The sequence below is a fragment of the Hippoglossus hippoglossus genome, chromosome 17 (assembly GCF_009819705.1).
Source record: "Hippoglossus hippoglossus isolate fHipHip1 chromosome 17, fHipHip1.pri, whole genome shotgun sequence".
Taxonomy (NCBI): domain Eukaryota; kingdom Metazoa; phylum Chordata; class Actinopteri; order Pleuronectiformes; family Pleuronectidae; genus Hippoglossus; species Hippoglossus hippoglossus.
In genome coordinates this window covers 17,603,688-17,625,077 of record NC_047167.1, presented here as the reverse complement: position 1 = coordinate 17,625,077, position 21,390 = coordinate 17,603,688, and the positions used below count along the sequence as shown (strand labels likewise).

General features: G+C 42.3%; 1 protein-coding gene across 5 annotated transcripts; it reads left to right on the top strand.

Annotated features, from left to right (window-relative positions):
* The first annotated feature begins 1,478 nt into the window (after positions 1–1,478).
* adcyap1r1a (adenylate cyclase activating polypeptide 1a (pituitary) receptor type I) lies at positions 1,479–21,295 on the top strand. Of its 5 annotated transcripts, none has more exons than XM_034613955.1 (15): positions 1,479–1,641; positions 4,099–4,290; positions 7,737–7,833; positions 12,633–12,743; positions 12,856–12,956; positions 13,086–13,183; positions 14,138–14,270; positions 15,298–15,451; positions 15,988–16,048; positions 16,683–16,752; positions 16,876–16,967; positions 18,209–18,292; positions 20,021–20,150; positions 20,601–20,642; positions 20,984–21,295. In XM_034613955.1, exons 2-15 carry the CDS (start codon positions 4,249–4,251, stop codon positions 21,206–21,208), a joined length of 1,440 nt encoding a protein of 479 aa, XP_034469846.1. In that variant the 5' UTR covers positions 1,479–1,641; positions 4,099–4,248; the 3' UTR covers positions 21,209–21,295. The 5 variants fall into 5 exon arrangements, with proteins under 5 accessions (XP_034469846.1, XP_034469847.1, XP_034469845.1 ...); XM_034613956.1 differs by lacking the exon at positions 1,479–1,641 and adding an exon at positions 1,648–1,826 and having other exon boundaries at positions 20,997–21,295; XM_034613954.1 differs by lacking the exon at positions 1,479–1,641 and adding an exon at positions 1,648–1,826.
* The last annotated feature ends 95 nt before the right edge of the window (positions 21,296–21,390 follow it).

Genomic DNA, 21,390 nt, shown 5'->3' with positions numbered 1-21,390 from the left:
GCCTGCTATTATGCTACAAAAAATGGTCCACAGAAAAATGGCTGCAATGAGAGTTTTTGAATTTCATTCAACGGGAGCGTTTCCGTTGACGTCCTTGAGGCAGATTGAGTAACAGCGGTAAAAGGTTCCGGGAGCGGCAGTAAACATGCCTCGCTGCCTCACATCCAATCAGGTGTCGTCATGGATTTTTTTTCCTCCTCATTTAATACATTGTTGTAGCGCTGGTGTATTCAAGGCAGCTATGGTGGCCTTTCCCTTTTCGTTATTATTTTTTCACTGAGATTATCCACAACATGGCAAGGTTTAATACTTTTTATGTCTCATTGATTTATGGCCGACCCATTAAAAAGGCTCCAGCTGGATGATCAATCACCTCCGTGTCGGGCTGAACTCAAAACACTGGTCTGCATATGACTGCCACTGGGAAATGACTGGAATAGATCCAGGGATGGATTTAGAAAATGACTTGGCTCACGTTTGAGGCTCCAGCTCCTGGCAAAGATAATCTGTACATTATCAATATTATTTATTTGGTAGAATAAATACTGGATAAACCACTTTAAATAGTCTAAAAGAGATGAGATGCATATGTGTGAGTAGTCTACATGCAGATGGATAATGAAACAATGGGCCCTGGACACAGATATGTAAAAGGCCCTTCACCAGTTCTATACAAGAGCAAAACACAACGTTTGAAAAAGCATCTGCCTGAGGTCATCTTGCATTTTGTCCGTCTCAGCTAGCTGATTTTTTGAATCACTAGCTGCTTCTTTGTTTTATTCGTCTGTATGATTGTCCTGTATCGTTGCATCTCTGTCGTCATCATGTATCTCTCATTTCTCTATTGTCTGTATTTTTGTGATTTGTTATTGTTATTTTGTGTCTGTTTGTGGGGGGGGGGGGGGGGGGGGGGGGGGGCACGGGACTGTCCATGGTGCTGAAAGATAAACACCACATCTCACTTTCAAGTGAATCTGTTTCTTTCTCTGGACTAAAATACCTCGTGTGTCTTGACTGACGTGTACTTTTGGATTTCTCTGGATCACACGCAGGGATTCACATGAACTTCTGACTACATGTGAGTCACGCACGACTCAGTGCACCGCAAATTACACCCAGCAGGGAGCCGGGCCTTCTGGGGCGTCTGAGTGGAGCAGGCGCAAACGTCCGGGAGTTTCATGAATAGTTTTTGGAGCAAACTCCCACGCATGAGAATACGGAAGCGTATTGCGTTCACTTGAAAAAAACAAAACAAAGCTCTGTTTTTCTGAGATGACTATCTCGGAAATTCCGAGATAGTTATCTCAGAAAAAAAGAGGTTTTTTTTGAGAACTTATCTCGGTATGAGAATACACGTGGGGAGGGTGTTTTTTTTTTCCTGTCTAATCAACATCCCGGTGCATGCTAAGATTTTTTTGCAAACCCTCCTCCTCCTCCTCTTCTTCCTCCTCCTCCTCCCCCTCCTCCTCCAAGCTGCATCCTTGCATTTGTAGACTAAACTGTTTCCTCACTTTGTTGCCTCTGTGTCTGAAGAGGTGCGAATCCCGAAGGAACTGACACCACCCTCCCTCTCCTCCTCTTCCTCCTCCTCCTCCTCCTCCACCTCGTCGTGGTGCCGCAGCAGCAGCAGCAGCAGCAGCGGTGAGTTTGCGTCCTGCAGCAGCAGCAGTATCGGCACCTGTCATTTTCCAGGGAAGAGCTGATTGCCGCGTCGTGTGCGTAAAACGAGATATTCTCCAAGAAAAACCCAAACCACGGACAAACACCGCGGCGGAATACCGATGGCCTCATGTCTAGATATTTGCGCCTGTGAAAATTACGCATCGGTAAGTTCCCTTTCTACTTGTTTCCTCGGCTGCTGATGCGCTTTCACTCACATCTCTGGTTTTCTCTGCGACTGATGCATGAAGATGAAGATTTTCCTGTTTTGACAAAAAAAAAATCTAATTTCCTCACGAATGAGGAATTCAGTGGGTGCATCTGGAGTGCAGACGCTCGTCTTTGCTTTTGTTTTTTCCAATGTGCAAAGCGAAGGTCACCCGCATGCACTGGGTGAATCAAACCTTAGTGGAAGCGGGAATAGAAGGGGGGGGGGGACCTGAGCAAAATTAGCCCATTGATCCTGCAGCACCGGGGGGAAATCCTTTGTCACTGATTGATTGTAATTGATTGTTTTGTGTTTATCTTTTCCTCCGCGATTTGTCCAGAAAACGTTTTTAAGAGGAGCAAAACAGCAGCAGAGATAAACTGTCATTCCTCTAATGTGGGCTACACGTCCATGGGAGTCGTGGTTTTGAGTGGGAGCGTCGCTGCACACTGACAGATGCACGCAGGCTTTAACACAGCTGCATTTGGGTTAATTGGAAGCCTCTCATGTCTTACATGGGATCTGTTTAAACTGGGGATGAATCATTGATGCACCAGAGAAGAATTGAACACACACACACACATGATGAGGCAGCTGATCCAATGAGACACATCTTTAAAATTATCTTTGCCATGGAGATAAATCATTAAAGATGGTGCACAGACATGAAGAGATCCCGTTCTTCTCCTCTCCATCTCTTGTTTTTGTGTTTCTGCATCTGTATCTGCACACACACACACACACACACACACACACACACACTCATATGTGCACATTTTTGGGATGTGTTTTCTCAGTCTTCTGTCACGGGTTGATTTCATTTGAAGGTATTGTGCCTTACTTCTTTTTGCTTCTGGATTAAACAACATTTAGAATTTGGCTTCATTTATCCAGAGCTGAGCAGAGAAAACACTCTCTTGCTTTCATTAGAGTTCGATGTTGGTCCTTTTTTCAGCCCCCAGCAACATGGCTGCTGTGATATGTTGGGTTAAAGAGACAAAAGGAAACAGACCAACAGACCCCATGTCTGTCTCTGCATGTGTCAGTCTTTCTCGTTCTTCCAGACAGTTTGGTTGCAGCCCTGCCTGCACACGTGTTATTCTCCCCCTCTGTATCTCAGGGCTTTTCCTCTGAGCACGGCCTGTCCTATCACTTGATAAAGCATCCGAGAGATGCTTTAGAGGTAATTGGATTCGGTACTGGAGGGAAGGGAACACAGAGCGGAATTTGTCAGTGTGTGTGCATGAATTAGCTGAGTGTGTGTGTGTCTGCTGGTTCTCTCCAGTGTGTGCTCTGTGTTTGCAGTGAATCATTGTGTTTTCAGGAGGCTGTGCTGATGAGTAAGACGTGAAGGGCGGGGGGGGGGGGGTTGAGGGTAGGGAGTTGTTTTTAAGTCCGACCCCCGGTACAAACATTTTATTGTCTTAGAATTTTACTTGTTTACTTGAATTGTTTACTTACTTTATTTTGAATATACTTTCAATTGTAATTTTTCCCCCTTTCCTTCAGTTATCAACTAACCCCCTCTTGTCTATAATAATTGTTATTTATCTAGTCAAGTAAAAACACATGAAATAACATAAAAACAAACAAAACACAGCCATATTATATATTAATATATATTATATTATATAAAATATTCTGAAAATAACAAATGTGCATTAGATTTATATATGAGGGTTATAAATTGATATATACACACACACTGTGGCATGATTTAATTTCTACAAGAAAATATAAATGCTATTTCACAATATCCAGTATAATGACTTTAATGAGGATGCATGTGTAAAGAGTTTCATTTTACTTTTCTGGTGAAACAAACTAACCACAGATTCTATTCACAGCACATTAGTTCTCGTGGTTTTTCCAGCCTGCACCAAAGCTGTGAGACTCTGGTGTTTCCCACAATAAACCCACTGAGCTGAATTCTGTGTAAAAACAAATGATTTGATCTGGAATCAATCCCCCGGAGCCAGTGACTCAATTTCTAAAGTTTGCCATGAGTAATCAGAGAGCTACCGGCTATGACGTCAGTACTGAAATCAAAAGAGCATCTAAAAAAACAGAAGCATTCACAATAATCGGTGTTTGAAAAAAAAATGCTATTACGTCGTTACAGTAAACTGTATTAATCTGGCCCCTTGCAGAGCAACATTACACTGTAACTGCTGTTGTGTTGGTGTTTGTTCTCTTACAGACTTCCTTCCTGTCTGTGTGTTGTATTTCAGAGCCCTTGATGCTGAAGTGCGGTGACGCTGAGGGGAGCAATTTCAGTGCATCCCTGTGAACTCACACAAACACACACACACACACACACACACACACACACACACACACATCGTAGAGGCTTTTGGATACGAGTCTTTCACGGGAGACAAATGAGAGGCTACCTGCTGACTGCAATCTTTCTGCTGCCCTTGGTGAGTTTTATGTGTGCATGTATCCACCGTGCGTGTGCGTGTGCGTGTGTGTGTGTGTGTGTGTGTGTGTGTGTGTGTGTGTGTGTGTGAGCACACAGGAATGCATATATCCATACATAAGCCTGTGAGTGTGTTTGCATGTTGCATGTCACCATCACTTCACTGGCCTCTTCTCTCTCTCTTTCTCTCGCCGCTCTTCCTTTGGTCTATTTTCATACGAACACTCTGTGCCTGTGATGGGCGCTGGAAGGATGGCGATCACCATATGCCGCCTCAGCACATCAGCATACGTTCACAGCTCCTGGATCAGCTCTGTGTTAAGGCGACTGGCCGGATGTTATAGAACAATAACAGATGGCCCGACTGACCTGGAGATCCATCTGCTCACTTCCATTATAGCGGCGTCGTTGAAATAAAAACGCAGAATGGAGGAGTTGTGCGAGATGTGTGGGAGGGATTTTATTCAACACACTGATGCAGCGCGGCAGCAGTTTCCTTGGTGAAGCATGTAACATGTAAAAATACATGTGATGTTATGTGACTCTGACGTCCTGGCATTCACTCTCTGACTTTCATTGTGGTGCTCATTTCTTCATGCTTTTGTCATGACCAGTAGAAACAGTAATAGTCAGAGTTGACGATGGTTGCCAGGGAGACTGAGATGAATTCCCCATGTGTCCGTGCGGTCACAAATGTATTTTCTAACCTCTAATTTAACATTGTTCCCGAACATATGTGAACTGTTCCTCCAGCTGACATCTTTGCACAAGGCAGTCGCACGCTGACCTTCAGCGGCTGATGTGGCAGATACGTCTGTTGTGATGCACTTGTCGTGTGTCAAATGGGTCTGTACACAGGGCCAGTGGTCTGCAACGTCAAATGGGAGTTTTATTATCTGTGCTGCACAGTGCTGTGGGAGCCACTCAGTTATCTGGCCCTTGAAAATACCCTGGGGGAGGGAAATTCTGCGGCTTCAAAATGGGCAGCTTATCTGGACAGACATCTGTTTCAGAGAGTATAGAGGAAGAGGAGAGTAAGAGGAAGAGAAGAGTAAGAGTAAGAGTAAGAGTGAGAGGAGAGGGAGAGGAAGGAGGAGAGGAAGAGGAAGGAGGAGCGTAAGAGTAAGAGTGAGAGGAGAGGAAGAGGAAGGAGGAGAGGAAGAGGAAGGAGGAGCGTAAGAGCAAGAGTAAGAGGAGAGGAAGAGGAAGGAGGAGAGGAAGATGAGAGTAAGAGTAAGAGTGAGAGGAGAGGAGAGGAAGAGAAGTCAAGTCTTGGTTGATGTCTCGATATTCTGAGTCACATGATTTCCTCCTTTTCTCCCATCAGAGTGAACTACAGCCTAACAACAGTGTGTGTGTGTGTGTGTGTGTGTGTGTGTGTGTGTGTGTGTGTGTGTGTGTGTGTGTGTGTGTGTGTGTGTGTGACGTCTAGCTCAGAGTTAATAATCAGAGTATAATAGAATGGAATAAACGGTTTGCAGTTACAGTGAAATAAAAATAGCTCAATAACATGCATACATTTCTCTCCAGGATTCCATGGAAGTCAATTAATGAGGGACATATTTCATATTGTCATCTTACAGGCCTGTCTGCGCTCACGCCAAACTGATATTAGTCATTTAGTCATCTGCATCCAATTATTTCTCATTTCTGGGAAGCTCTGCCTCCAATACGTGTTGGCTCTTAGCTGGTTACCTGCTGCTTAGCAACATGGACGTTTGGTATGGGTACGAAGAGTCGTTCTTTCTAACAACGCCAGTGTCGGTTTCATTAAATAATATCAAACGCCAACAACAAGATGGAAAAAAAGTGCTCTCTGATTTCTTGTTGTTTTTGTTTAGTGAAGCAGGAAGTGTTTGTGGAATCAGATGATTCTGCACAATGCTCTGAGCAACGCTTAAGAATTCCCTCCACGTGCAGCACAACGGAGAGAGGAAGTGAATCTTAGGACATCTTCACAGTCGGCTGATGCCCTATCTTATCAAGGCAGCGAGGCCTGAAGTGAATTCATATTAGGGCCCAGAGAGATGGAGCGAAGAGTCAGGCATGGCTCAGAGGGCCGGGATATACAGCACCCATCATTTCATAGTGAGAGCGAGGGAGGAGGGTGCAGGAAAGCTGGGGGTGCAAAACAGAGATTGGCCATGAGAGAGCGAGAGCGAGAGTTATGGAGAAGTTGAGAGATGTTCGTTAACTCTACTACCTCAGGGTAAAGAGTTTCTCTGACTGCACCACCGACACAGACACAGACACCACTTTCTCTCACAGTGTGTTCTTCAAATATCAAGGTGAAGCAGAATTTGACGTGGGTTGTAAATTTGGGGGTTTTGGAGAAGAAACAAAAACCTCAGGGATTTGATTTGATCACTCAAAACTGGTCGTCAGTTGGCAAATCTCTGAATTAAGAGGCAGAGAACTAGATAAATATAAATATTTGGGGGCTGTTTGCCTTTAATAGGACAGTGTAAGCATGAAATGAAGAGAGATAATGGGGGAACTCGCCCAGCAAATGGTCGAGTCACAACTGATCCTGCGGCCAGTAAATATTTTGCAGAATAAATGCATGAAGACTTATCTTTGACGCATGATAGCAACGATTCCCAAGCCTCTGGCCTATTATCTGACGATGAAATAGCCTCTGAGAGCAACGGCCAATATGTTGGTGCTTCCAGTGTAGACAGTAGATATCCAGGCCAAGACTCTATCTTCTGTTTATAGTCCAACTAGTTTCCTCTATCACACATGCCAACGTTTCTCCACACAAAACACAAGCAGCGATACTTTTGGTAGGTCTTTTAAGTCCAGACGACATTTGGGCTGATCTCTATTAACCGCTACCTGCACATGAATGCAGATAAATGAAAAAAGCAGATAGCTGCTGCATTTCTGTCAATGAGTTCAGACTCTTTTGATCCCCACATGGACTGTTTACCTACAGGCCACCAAAGTCTGCTCAAACTGGAATCAGAAACAAGAAGGTTCTCTCCCCCCCCCCCCCCCAAAGTCTCACACTGTGCATATTCACATGCAGAATCTGTTTATAGTCGACCACACGTCATATTTGATTAATTACATTTTTACAACCCAGGGTTCAGTAATGGGCATCAAAAATAGGGGGGAGATGGGGTAGTATACATACATAAATCTAATATTTATACAAACAGATTGACAAGTTTTATGTTGGGTAGAAACTAAAATTAGAGCTAAAAGTTAAAATATATTTGATTTATATTCAGCGGGTGGACAGAAACCGAACTACAACATAAATCATAATGTAGCTGGGTGTGTAATGAATCAATTGTTAGCGAAACAAGTTTTCCATTATAACTTGAATCATTTTAACGAACAATACTCTTCCCCAAGAAGCTTATTACGTCAACTTTCCATGGCACAGTGTCAGTGTCAGTACGTAGAGTGTCATGGTTTGTGTTTGTGTGTTTTCTCCAGGTGGCCTCAGAGTCCGAGCACTGTTTAATAAAGCGTGAACATGAGAAATGCATGGAGAGGATCGAGGTCCACAACCCCAACGATGACCTTGAGTTGGGTAAGTGTGCGTTTCTGTTCTCGCGTGCTTCTGTTTGCACAATCGGGGCAGTGACTGACGCCACCGGTATTCATTGCCCCGCTGCTGTGTTTAAATTGTTCCCATATTGTGTTGCTCTGAAAACTCCGATGACCGTCATGTGACTTCCCAGCAACCGATTGAAAACAGGCTTTTTTTAGCTGAGACGATCTGGCATTTTTCAGTTTGTCCAATCAAGCTTTGAAAAGGTCACAGGGAGACATGCACGGATGAAAGATGAACGTTCCTTCATGTCATGTTCAGTTTATAAATACATCACCTTGCAGCACAGACGACCATCCGGGGATAAACAGTTCACAGACCGAATGTGTCCCTGTAATGTCACGCTGAGCCGCGTTCACATGCTTCTCCTCCAGAAACACAGGGAAGTTGCCATGTGATCCCTGGAAGCAATTATTTTCCTGGCTATGGATTGTGGTTTTCATTAGCAACTGCTGCAGCCCTCCTGCGGCTCAACAGTTGCACAGCAGACTGCATCTCCCAGACTGCACTGTGACTCACGGCTTCTCTGACAGCCACTAGAGGAAAAAGCACCAGACGTAAAAGATCGAGGGGCCATCTCTACATCCGCAGCGCGAAGCTCGACGCAGGTGTCTACGCTAGTTTCAGACCAACACAAGTTGCCACTTTCTCATCCATCGCCCACATTGTTTAACATGTTAAGAATTTAAGCACCGGATAAAAACAAACTCTAAAACCAAAGCTTTGTTTGAAAATGGTCGATGAAAGTCTGAGGGTTTTCTAAAGAGCTGAGACAGTTGCCAATGCTGCGTAAAAACTTTAATTTCTCGGCCTTTGAAGGAGATAGAAACATTAAATAAAAACCATTTGATGGCTTAAAGATTTGGCTTTTACATAAATCATTTCCGTTACCCTAAACTTAGTGGATTTACTCACAGTGACCCCCCCCCCCCCCCCCCACCTCTCCTAAGGGTCTGAATTTTCTTCATTGTTATTTCCATCTGCTTCAAAATCTCTCCCCTCTCTTGAATCCTCAGCCACTGTCTGAAACGCGAATTTAAATTGTTTTGCAGACAAACAAACAACATTTCCTATAACAAGCGCATTTCCCGCGAGTATTTCAGCGAATTACGATGTATTTCATCAGTCACATGTCTTGAAAACAGTGAGACAAGAAGCATATGTCTCATTGGGCTCTAAAGGGAGAAGCACTCGGTCTTAAAGGTATATACACGCATATGCTGCATCTGGTCTGAATGGGTTGAGCAGGAAAAACACTTGCGCCCATCTGAACACACACAGGTATTCTCGTGCACTGCAGGGAAGCGTTCTCTTAGTTCCTAGTAAGCCCGCCCTTATAAAACCAATCTGCTAAGGTGGAAGCACATCTGGCTTTAAAGGGAACAGGAGGTGGCACAAAAATACACCCGATTAATTAAAAAGCAGACTAAATACAACCCTGTTGACCCGTGTGTCGGCTGCCGTGATGTTGTTTTGTCCATTACACCAGTAAAAGTCGACTTTAAATGCACCTGCATCGTGCATTTAAACCGTGTGATGTGCTTAGCTTGTTACAAATTCAAGCCGCCAGTGTGAGAGATAACACGTTTAAAGAGAAGAGGTGTAAGTTCAGCTCGTTTTTCATCAGCAGATCTTAAAGGTCGGCCCTGAAGTCTCGCTGCAAACGGCATGTGATCTTTGCGTGTGTTTGTATCTACGTTTTCTGCTCTGTGGTGGGTTCCAGTGAGTGCATCATATATTTAAAGAACTCGTACATGATTGGATTCAAGTTGAAAATGTCTTCACATTGAAAATCTGTCATTTTATCCCTTTATTCCTCTGAAACATGGGCAGCTTGTTCATGCTGTATTGAGATATCCTTTTTCAGACTGTATCGTCACACTGCCTCCACTCGCTGACACACACCCCCCCTCCTCTCCTTTAAGAGGAACCATCCAGTGTTTCTGCTGACAGCAAATCGTTGATGAGGAGATAAAAACAGCCTGCTTTGCAGAAATCCAACTTCAGGCCTCGAGAAAACGTTGCGAAAGAAAAAAGAGAAACGAGGACAGGGTAACGAATAGTGAGAGGTGGCATCTTTCAGCTTGTTTGGACCCATTTTCCTTGTTGATTTATCCAGGTCCATTTCTAAACGCATATTTCATGATTGATCTGTTATTTTATTTTTAATTGCGGTACTCCAGCCTCAGATTGGTCGGCAGCTCATGTGAAATTGCCCCATAATGATTTGCTGTCGGTTGCTGTAATCACCACCCAAGTGAATTTAGAAACTGCAAAATGAATTGTTGTTACAAAATGAATTACAGTGTTTACCTTTTTCAGAACTGAACCATCTTCATCTTCATCAATTCTCCTAATCTGAAAGAGAATGAATTTGATTGAATTCATGGTGGAATAAAAAGACACAAACTTCTCATGTAGAGCAACTTTACAGAAATAAACTGGTAAATGGGTTTTCTGTGATTTCACTGTACTGAAATTTTGCATCATTTTATCGTCCAAATGATCAATCAATTAAAAGGGAAACTATATGGCTCATTACTTGAGGATTATCAGTAGTTGCGGCTTTGCTTAATTTTTGCTGCTTGTTTGTCTTCTTTAACGATTAGTAAAACTAGTTAAAAGAACCAGATTCAGATTATAACAGGAACATAGTGTTTAAAATGATGAAGGAATTCTTTTGTGGCATCTGGTCCCATATAAAAAAATTACCTCTGCATTTCTGCTCAGTATTCTGTTACAGTTGCACTTCGTGACTTGGTTACAAAACCCAAATCTAATTCAGTCCTTTGATCAGATCAGCTTAAGAATCTGTGTCCATCTCCAGGATCTCTGTTTCCGTGCATGTGCACTACATGTGTAGTTATTATTCTGTGGCTTTGCAGCTCAGTGGAGATCCAGCCCGCTGTGGGATCCTGTGTGAGGCAGCCAGTGATGCAGACAGAGTGCTGTATTAAGCCGGTTACCTCCGTAGCTCAGTGCGGCTCATTTGGCTCCGATTTGCCCTTTAAAAGGAAATTGGCTTCGTGTCCGGCTCACCAGACAGAACCAAAACAGATTAGAGAGCCGTGCAGAATAGAGGAAGGTCTGAAAAACACACTCGCGTACACAACTGCATGTCCAGTGACACATTTCACAAACACACTCAAAAATGCATGCGAGTGAACACACACACAATGAGACCTGCCACTGCAGCGCTATAAAACCGCCCGAGCATCAACAACGTGGTTAAACCTAGAGAGCTGGTGAGAGGAGGAGGAGGAGGGGGGGAGGGAGGGACGGGGAGGTGCTGGAGATAAAGGACATGGAAGCAGAACGAGAGAGACAGAGAAATCAAAGCTGTGATATAACGGCACTGGAAATAAAAGATGTGAGATTTTTCGTGAGCGTGAGTCAGGTAATGATGGAGGCAGATGAATGGAACCAGATCAAAACAAAACCAGAAAGAAATAAACAGATTGAACTGGGTTGAGTAGAATTCAGCCAGTTTGGGAAATCCGACGAGTGGATTGTATCAGAATAAGCTTCCAAAAAACAGATGACATCTAAACATTGAAGTATTTTGAAACCCATACGTTCAGTTCACAGTTTGTTGGATCCATTTAAAACTACAAATCCAACCTTCATGAAAGTTACCATGTTCAGTCTTTGGAGAAGCTGTGGTTAAACTTTTCAGTTGTTTCTATTCCATTATACTGAGAGACATAGTTTCTAATATTATGTCCATACAGTTTTGTTTGTTTATACCTTTATTATTGGCAGGATTTGGCAAAAAAAAGAAACTACCAAACTGATTTCACCAAACTTGCAGGGATGGGGCCTGGGTGCTGATCCAGGATTTATTTATTATTTTCAGTTTCTCCAACTATGTTTTATGACAAGTAAATAATTTAGGTTATTAGACCTCCTTCCTTTTTCTTTTTTCTTTGTTTACTATAAGATCAACAATCATCGCTCGGCTTTGGCAGAGTTGTGCGTTCTACCTAATGTCGTATGTTGCTCTTTCTCTGACGTTGGTGTCGATCAGCTGCTAAATCATGGAGAGTTACAACACGTTTGCATGATTCGAGCTGAGGGCCTGTTCACCGTGGAGGTGTGGGAGGAAAGGTGCAATAGTTTGGCATTAAATTTACATCTTGATAACGTTTTGTGTGGATATGAGCCCATGGATAAATTGAGATGTGAACAAACGTTGTCACATGACATCCTGAGTGTGCAGAAGTATTGGCCTGGACGTCTGACGAGGTGTTTCACGATCTTTTGGATTTTTAACTTTGCAGACCTGTAACATGCATCTCACACACTAGAAGAAAGAAAAGCTGAGCCGCTTCACACATGTCTCCTTCAAACTGATCCGACCGAGATAAGTCGAGAGGCGCAAAACGATTTCAGTCACAGCAGTTTCCTCCGTGTGGATTTCGCGAAAATGTTCGATATCTTTGGAAATGAAATGCTATTATCTCCGATTCAATTACCCTGAAATTCAATTCATTTCAGTTCAGTTCAATTTAATTAGTGTCAGTGTCATTTGTTTAGTGTAATAACGGCACACGTAATGTGCAGTGGGAGGGCTGCACGCTGAAGTCAAGACAAGTGTGAACTCAATGTGCATAAAATACAAGCAAAAAAATAGGAAAGATCATACATGGTATATAATAATAATGATTTCGAATAATAGTGATATAAAAAAGTGTTCATTAAAAGGTTTTCAGTCTGGATTTAGAAGAGGACACAGTTGCAGCGCTGAACTCGTGTGTTCCTCTTCCTCTCGTCCTCAGAGTGTCCGTGGTTGTGGGACAACCTGACCTGCTGGCAGGGGGCCAATGTCGGTGAAGTCGTGGTGGTCAACTGTCCCGAGCTCTTCCATGCCTTCATGGGCCCCGAGGACGGTGAGTGGAACCCGGACTGTTACCTGTGGCCTGTCGTGTCCCTTTCGAACCTCCTTCGTACGCAGCTCACTGTGTTTCTGTTGAGTTGAGAGAGAGTTTTCCTTCTGTGCAGAAATGGGGACGGTCAGTCGGAACTGCACCGTGTACGGCTGGTCCGAGCCGTTCCCTCACTACGTGGACGTCTGCTTCTTCTACGACAACACCACCAAACCTGTAAGTCCTCTCTCACCGCAGCTCAATATCCTGTTACATTTATCTCACACACACACACACACACACACACACACACACACACACACACACACACACAGACACACTCTAAACTTCTCTGTGTGACCCCAGGACATGTACTATGCGTCAGTCAAGGCCCTGTACACAGTCGGCTACAGCACATCGTTGGTGTCTCTGACGACAGCCATGGTTATCCTCTGCAGATTCAGGTGAGCATCATCATCGTGTGTGTTTTCATTTAAACATCTTTATTCATTTCCTCAACCATTTGAATATCCAGGCTCAAATTATTGTTCCCCCGTTTGGAAATAAGAACAGGAAAATTTAAGAGATTATTCAGTTTTATTATTTGTGTATTTTATATGCTCGGTTTATGTGTATCTGTATTTTTGTGTTTCTTTGGATTAAAAAAATAAATGAATGAAAAAGAAAACCAATCAGAGACCATCCATGACAAATGTTTGTCACTGTACTAAGTCTAGTCTTGTCTAAATAGTTTCTTTATCCTCATTGGTCCATGAACAGAAGATTAGTGTTTTTTTTAAGTAGAAAGGCCAAATTCCCAAATTCCAGCTTCTCAGACGTGAGGATTTGCTGAAATTATCAGAAGTGTGTGATAGAAACCCGGAGGTTCTTCAGCTCTGGACTGTTTAGAAAATGTCATTTTGGGCTCAGGGAATTATTAATGGATTTTTTCTCATATTTCCTGGACCAAACAATTACGAGAATAAACAGAAAAGTAAATCAGAAATGTAATAGAAAAATGTAAAGGTTAATTGCAAGCCTGTACTAGCTTTATCGACAGGTTGGTTCTGTAAAAATGTTTTTGTCTAAAAGTGCAAAAACTGAACAATTTGAACCAGTTTTTCAATTAAAACTGTCCTGTAACATAAAAGCACTTTACTGACGAGCTAAATCAGACTTTCAGTCATTTTAATCTAAAAACACATGCTGAGCTAAAGCAAACAGTATAATGACGATGCCATGAACCAGTGAGCAAGGTAATGAAATTCTAGTAAAAACAGCCAACGGTTCAAAAGGTGGAAGTTATAATTAAAATCCTGTTAATTATTCACTTTATCTGTATCTGTCTATGCATTTTTAAACAGGGGTGTGAATAACAAGAGGAGATTTGATTTATTTCTCCTCTCTCTCCTCTGCAGGAAGCTCCACTGCACCAGAAACTTCATCCACATGAATCTGTTTGTGTCCTTCATCCTGAGAGCCATCTCCGTCTTCATCAAGGACGGAGTGCTGTACGCTCAGGAAGACAGCGACCACTGCTTCGTCCACACGGTCAGTGACAGCAGCTCGTTCATATAAATGTACTGCACGGCCATTTAGAGGCTCTATAAAACAAACACTATCTGTGGTCGTCATCTGGAGGAGAGAAAACCGCCGTGACCGCTGGTTTGGTTATTAATGAATGTCTTTGTAATTCCACGGGCTAATTATTCTATTAATTTAGATTTGATGCAGATAATTGAAAAATGAGGCCTTTATTAATCTGAATGATTCCCACTCGGACAAAATAATCGCTGGCAGGTTTGGAGTCTGTATACAATGTTTGTGTCGATTATTAGTCGACTGTTTCCAGAGAACGTTTTTAAAGAGATTCATAAAAACAACAACATTTCATTGTAGAGAGTAAAATAAACAATCAGGCCTGATCTGCTCCAGATGCAAAACAAGGCTCAGAAACCAACCGACGTGTCTTTTTCCTATTTGATGTGCCCCTTTTGATGGAGCTTCAATCACACGCAAATGCGAGAAACAGTAAACACACAATTAGATGACTAATGCTCCCTGATTACACATGCAGAACAAGCTCTTATAGCCTTTGTCTGGTAGCGACACGTTGCTCACTGTTGTTCGGCAGCCATGATAAATAAAGCTAATTAGGTACGCTAATGGCTTCTGCAAGGCCGGTGGAAATCTTCTACCAGAGGCCCATTAACATATCAATGGCTCCTTTGGCCTTTTTTTTTAAACACAACCTCTTTACCGCGGTCGCCATGGCAATCACAGGTCACTATCATGACATGGTATTACTGGAAATCACATCAGCGCCGTAATTGGTTGACCCCCCCCCACTCAGAGTATGGACTCTATTCATTAGCATGATCTCATTAGATTACAGTCCACCTGACACAGGTGGGTCTTTTCCTGCAGGCTGTGAAGTATTAGAGGCACTTTTAATCGCCGCTCATAGAATCGTGCAAAGTGTTTTGAGGGGAACCGGAGCAGGGTGTCTGCCGTGTGCCGTGGCCCCATCGCCCCGTGTGACAGTAATCTCTGTTTACACCTGGGTTTCTCTGTGCAGGTGGCGTGTAAGGCAGTGATGGTTTTCTTCCATTACTGTGTCATGTCCAACTACTTCTGGCTGTTCATTGAAGGTCTGTATCTCTTCACTCTGCTGGTGGAGACCTTCTTTCCCGAGAGACGATACTTCTACTGGTACACCATCGTAGGATGGGGTGAGTCTGCGGCTGACCAGTGGTGAAAAGTGGGAACTTCCCTCCCTCGTTTGTTTTTAACTTTGAAAATCTCGTCTTCTTGTTACCGTCTTTGACTCAATTAGATTTTTTAGACGTGATTTTGAGATATACAGCAGAACAGGGAGAGAGAAGGAGAACTCCATGGGATTTATTATTCAGGAACTTCATTCTCTAAACAGTATGTGTTTGTTAATAATGGATGAAGACAATTCATTCCCTGAAGTGGATTTCCTGACAGGCTTGTTAAAACTTTTTTGCATATTTATTTGCCAAAGCCTTGAAGACATTTTTATTAAAAAAAAATTATAAAGTTTCAGAAGACATATCATCCTGAGACAAAAAACATTATATTCTCCTTCTGCTGCAATAGTCATTTTCAGATGACAGATGACAGATGCGACGTTTGAATGACCCGACAAACATGTTATTTCACTATATGTTGGCTTGATCTGACTGATTAGAAGTACTTATCTGTAATGATGACATATATATTTACTGTGTTTTTATTATCACAGGGACTCCCACTATTTGTGTGACTGTCTGGGCAGTTCTGAGGCTCCACTTTCATGACACTGGGTACGTCCCGACCTCCACTTCCTGAGATTCCCCTGGAAAATAAGTGCACCTTAGTAATACTACTCACTTTACTGCCTCAGGTTATTTATGCAAAATAAAGAAATAGATGAATTACAAATGGACAATAATCCACTTTCAAAATCAAACACCCAAATCAAAGCAGAGGAGCTTTGCAGTTGCAGGAATTTAGGGAAACACGTGACACCGTTGAGAGAAATAAGTTTTGTCACTCTTGACGCTGCAGATACTTTTATTTACATTGTTTTAAAATCTTAAAATCAGGCATATAATTAATTTAGGAAGCTCTTATTTATTTCCATACCCTTAACTCCACCTTTTGTATTTTACCATCTCCTGGAAACAATATATATTGATTTAAATATGTGTAAGAAAACAAATCTAAATAAGTAATAGATTTTAAAAATAGATTAAACATGTTGTATTCCCAGTTGTCAGCTTTGCTTCCATTTTAACCCCCCCCCCCCCCCCTCTCTCCTGTGACCCTTCCCTCTGTCACTCTGCAAATGGCCACTTGATTGATGCTCTGTTTTGTGCTGTGTATCACCACGTATGGAGAGAAAGTGAAGTGGAGCATGCTGGATGATTATTGATTTACACTTTGCTTCTCCTCCAGATGCTGGGATACTAATGAGAACACTGCCCTCTGGTGGGTGATCAAGGGACCTGTGGTGGCCTCTATTATGGTACAACAGATACAGATTTGTTCATTCACACATTCTTGTGTTTTCGTTTCTACACATGATCGGTTGTTATTTTGTCTAACTGGAAATTAGGTGATGACCGGTTTGTTTATGTTTGTTCCTCAGATAAATTTTGTCCTCTTCGTCGGAATCATCATCATCCTGGTGCAGAAGCTGCAGTCGCCTGATATCGGAGGAAATGAATCAAGCATTTACCTGTAAGTCACCAAGTCACTAACACGTGAGATGTTTGTCTTCAGAAATGTGATAACTGTGAGTGTGTGTGTGTGCATCTGTGTGTGTGCCTGCATATGAGGATTGATTAATTTTAATAGAATGTGTATGATAGAAACAATCGTAAAATAAATGTTACCTTTGCTTAGATATAAGTCTGGTGATGTTCTGTATTTTTTATTCTCAACAAATCCCACGATAAGACCAAAACAATACAATAATACAACAATAATATAACAACTAATGCGAATACTAATAATTACTAAAAAGTATTTCCTATGTATCTAAAGAAGAGACTATATATACATGTGTATGACACATCTCTAAAGTCCAATTGGGAGATAGTCTTACCTGTCAATCATGTTATTTTGCCCCATTTTTACATTTTTTATTTTATCTTATTTGAAAGGTAAACACGTGGAAATCAGTTTGGTTAGAATTACCTGAAATGACAGAAACAACAAAAATGTCTTAATTTGTACTTTGACTTTTTGGTTTGCTTCATGTCTATGTTTATGAGTTATACTGCAGTCAGCCACTAGGGGGCGAACCGGGTGATTTGGCTTCACTTTATATACTGTCTATGATCTAAAGCCTCATTTAAATAAAAGAGCTCATTTGTTGTGCAAAAACTATTAAAGCTGCACTGTCACTATTTAGAAAAGATATGTTAGAAGTGGAAGAGATGGAACGATAAACTATGTAGTTTGGGATTTTTTACAATGGATTTGTTGTCAATAAGAAGAAAACATAATAACATGTTTCCTTCAATGAGACACCAGAGGAAACCCTGGACTTCTCCTTGACTAACACTTTAAATACTAGACGTGTTCTTTAAAAACAGTGGAGCTCTGTTCAGACACGAGCCATGAAATAACAAATGGACCGGGAAGGAGCTGTAACGGTCTTATTTATAACATTTCAGTAAATCGCTGATCCGTCCTCTCAGACGCTTTTCACAGCAGATTTGTTTGTACTACCTGTTGGCAGGAAGCTCCTGCCTCATTATGGAGTTGTACTGTAGCCAGACATCTCTCCTGCTCCGCTCCCACTGGATCGTGTCTGTTGAGGCCCTGCAGATAATGTCATTCTCATCTGTTGCTCAGACCTGTATGTGCGTGACCAAGTGTGAAGACGTGTGTGTGTGTGTTGTGTGAGACCGTGTGTCTGTGTCCCTAAAGACACTGTCTTTGTTGTGTTGTTGTGTTGTCTTTGTGCTGTGTAGCAGCTGTGCTCAGAAATGCTTCAGTGAGCCCACACAGGCTGTTCAGCATTCGTGCAGGATGTCAGAGTTATCCACCATCACGCTGTAAGTGTGTGTGTGTGTGTGTGTGTGTGTGTGTGTGTGTGTTCGTCCTCAGACATGCGTGTTTGTGTGTCTGTCTGTGCCGACCGCATGTGTGTGTGTGTGTGTTTCACTCCAGGAGTTCTTCGAGTTTTGCTCTGACGGTCTGGACTCCCATATGTGTACTCTCTCTCACATACAGTACACATGTGTGCATGTTTGTACTTCTGTCCCTGTGAGGACCTTCATTGACCTTTTAACCTTCACCATCACAACCACGTGCCTAACACCAGTTCTTACCCAAAGTCTGGCCTCAAACCAGAGAGAATCTTATCATAAGTTTGGATCGTGACACGACAACTGGAGATGCGGTTACACTTTAGACGTTTTCAGACATGATGTCTGGAGAATATCCCAAAAATCGAGTGTATTGACATTTTCCTTTCCACATATAAAGAAGGCATCAGGAGATTGTCTGTGTCCGACGCGTTCACAACAACTGGAAAATATCTGGACCATTCAGGCGAGGGACGTCTGCATGCAAGAGACATGATACAATGGATAAATCTCACTACAGAAATCATCGACACTGACGTCGACCCTTATCGTCAAACGCTTTCTAATCTTATTGTCTTTCCAAGTTGACGTCTCTGTCTTCTGCATGTGTGGCTCCTCTTTCTGAGATGTTTCTATTCTTTTTTGGTTTCTTAGCTTTGCTGGCTCGGACATTTGCGTTCTCACATACAGCCGCTCCCGAAACGTTCAGTGCATGTCTGAAAGCAGCTGTTAGAGTTGTTCGCCTCCAGATTGCAACACTACAACGTTTACATGTCAACTCAATGAACATTTAGAAAACGGAATCAGCGTTTGTGTTTTATCACCGAGTAGAAAGTGAGTTGGACTTTGTTCCGTTCCTGAATGACCCCTGAGCGTCATAGAACTGCACTGTGAAAACCACTGTGTTGCACAATTGTGTGTTGTTTCATATTTAAGGTATCATCTGTTGTGTGTCCATTGTGTGTTTCTGTCCATCTGTGTGACTTCGGGGATCGATTGCAAGTCAACAATAATGGTTTTGGTCTGGTTTTTAAAAGTATTACAATTATTATTGTCAACAAATCCCATTAAAAGATGAAAACCAACAATGTGTCGGTCCACCTCTTAATACCACAGACTGTGAATAAAAAATAAACTTGCTAAAGACGCTTAGATCAAATTAACCATGTTCACCTCCTTAGTTTAGCTCATCAGCATTCTCACATACACTTTAAACCATAGACAGTAAATAAAGATGGACGACATGTCTATACAGACAGACCTTGTTGGAAGAATCAAGCCTTTGCTGTTTTTTCTATTTTTGTGGGATTTTTTGAGGATAAGAAAAATAAAATAAAAATCAACAATTCATTTTGATTCAATCTGCAAAAGTAAATGTGTGTTTTGACTAAATTGGAATCTGTTCATAAGAGAACCAGGTCACATCAATAGACAGAAAGTGTGTCATCATGACATTTCATCAGTGGCTCTGTTCTTGCATCACATCAAGATGACCAGCAGCAGTGAAACATGTTCACATAAGAACGACTTTGATTTACAATCTGTGTGCGTGTGTGCTTGTGTGTGTGTGTGTGTGTGTGTGTGTGTGTGTGTGTGTGTGTGTGTGTGTGTGTGTGTGTGTGTGTGTGTGTGTGTGTGTGTGTGTGTGTGTGTGTGTGTGTGTGTGTGTGTGTGTGTGTGTGTGTGTGTGTACAGGCGTCTGGCTCGCTCCACCCTCCTGCTCATCCCTCTGTTTGGTATTCACTACACCGTCTTCGCCTTCTCACCTGAGGACGTCAGTAAGAGGGAGCGGCTGGTGTTCGAACTGGGACTCGGATCCTTCCAGGTACAAGAAGCACCGACTCACACGTCCGCTTTCAGTCCCAGAGAAACTCCAGGAGACAGATGAGAAGTCGTGACGATAAACCATCCGAGTGCTCGGGATACAAAGAGGCTGTTAAGGAGACGGATGCTGATGTTCAAACCTTCATCTCACGATCCACAGCAATCAACCAAAAATACACATTAGAATAACGATTGGAAGTTTTCACTGGGAGCAATGAATGTGTATAAATAACATTCTGCCACCACAAAGAATATATTAAAGAAATATATATCGAGGACTAGAGGTCTCCATTTTCTTTCACAGGGGACATTTAAAATTTGGTAGACACGTCTTTAAGACTCTTATTATAATTCATATTATATTTTCTAAAAGGGTTGCATTTATTTTGAAAGGTGAAAACATTTCCAGCTGATTTTACTCTAATTTCTTTTTCTCCTCTCTCCCCCTCAGGGCTTTGTGGTCGCTGTTCTCTACTGTTTCCTCAACGGAGAAGTAAGATTTGGTCCTATCTCATATTATCACATTTGATTTTCATATAGACTGATATCATAAATGCTCATAATGCTACTTTTGATGAATACACGAGTGTAAGCTGGTAAGATAATTATCCAAAAGGGAATAAAAACTTAAATGTAGATATAAGCAAAACATAATAACATTTAAATAGTATTTTGAACAGTTACAGCTTCTTCTATAAAACAACTGTTGCTGCTTTTAATATCTACATTTAATATCTCTTATCAGATATCCAAACATCTAATATCTTTCTTGTGAGTGCGGTGTACTGTACCTTTTCATGCAGCTTAAAGTACATTAAAAATGACCTTGTGAAGTTTCTCCCTGAAGGTGCAGTCGGAGATCAAGAGGAAATGGCGCAGCTGGACGGTGAACCGGTACTTTGCTGTGGACCTGAAGCAGCAGCGGCACCCCTCGCTGGCCAGCAGTGGGGTGAACGGCGGGACTCAGCTGTCCATCCTCAGCAAGAGCAGCTCCCAGATCCGCATGTCCAGCCCGCTGGCGGAGAACGCCAACATCAGCCTCCCGACCTGAGCGTCTGATTGGCCCGGAGTCGACTTCAAGGTGCCGTCCCACTAACGTACGTCCAGAGCAACCAGATCCAGACCAAAGTGGCCCCACCCACCTCTTATAGTATTTATAGTATATAGTATCCACACTTCAAATTGTATTTATTTAAATATTTATAATCCTGCAGTCGTCTCTGTAGGTTGCAAACTTTTAT

Coding starts and splice junctions, on each gene's coding strand:
- adcyap1r1a (XM_034613955.1), top strand. CDS start 4,249: ATGAGAGGCTACCTGCTGACTGCAATCTTTCTGCTGCCCTTG. Junction 13,184..14,137: donor GTTATCCTCTGCAGATTCAG/GTGAGCATCATC, acceptor TCTCCTCTGCAG/GAAGCTCCACTGCACCAGAA. Junction 14,271..15,297: donor ACCACTGCTTCGTCCACACG/GTCAGTGACAGC, acceptor TTCTCTGTGCAG/GTGGCGTGTAAGGCAGTGAT.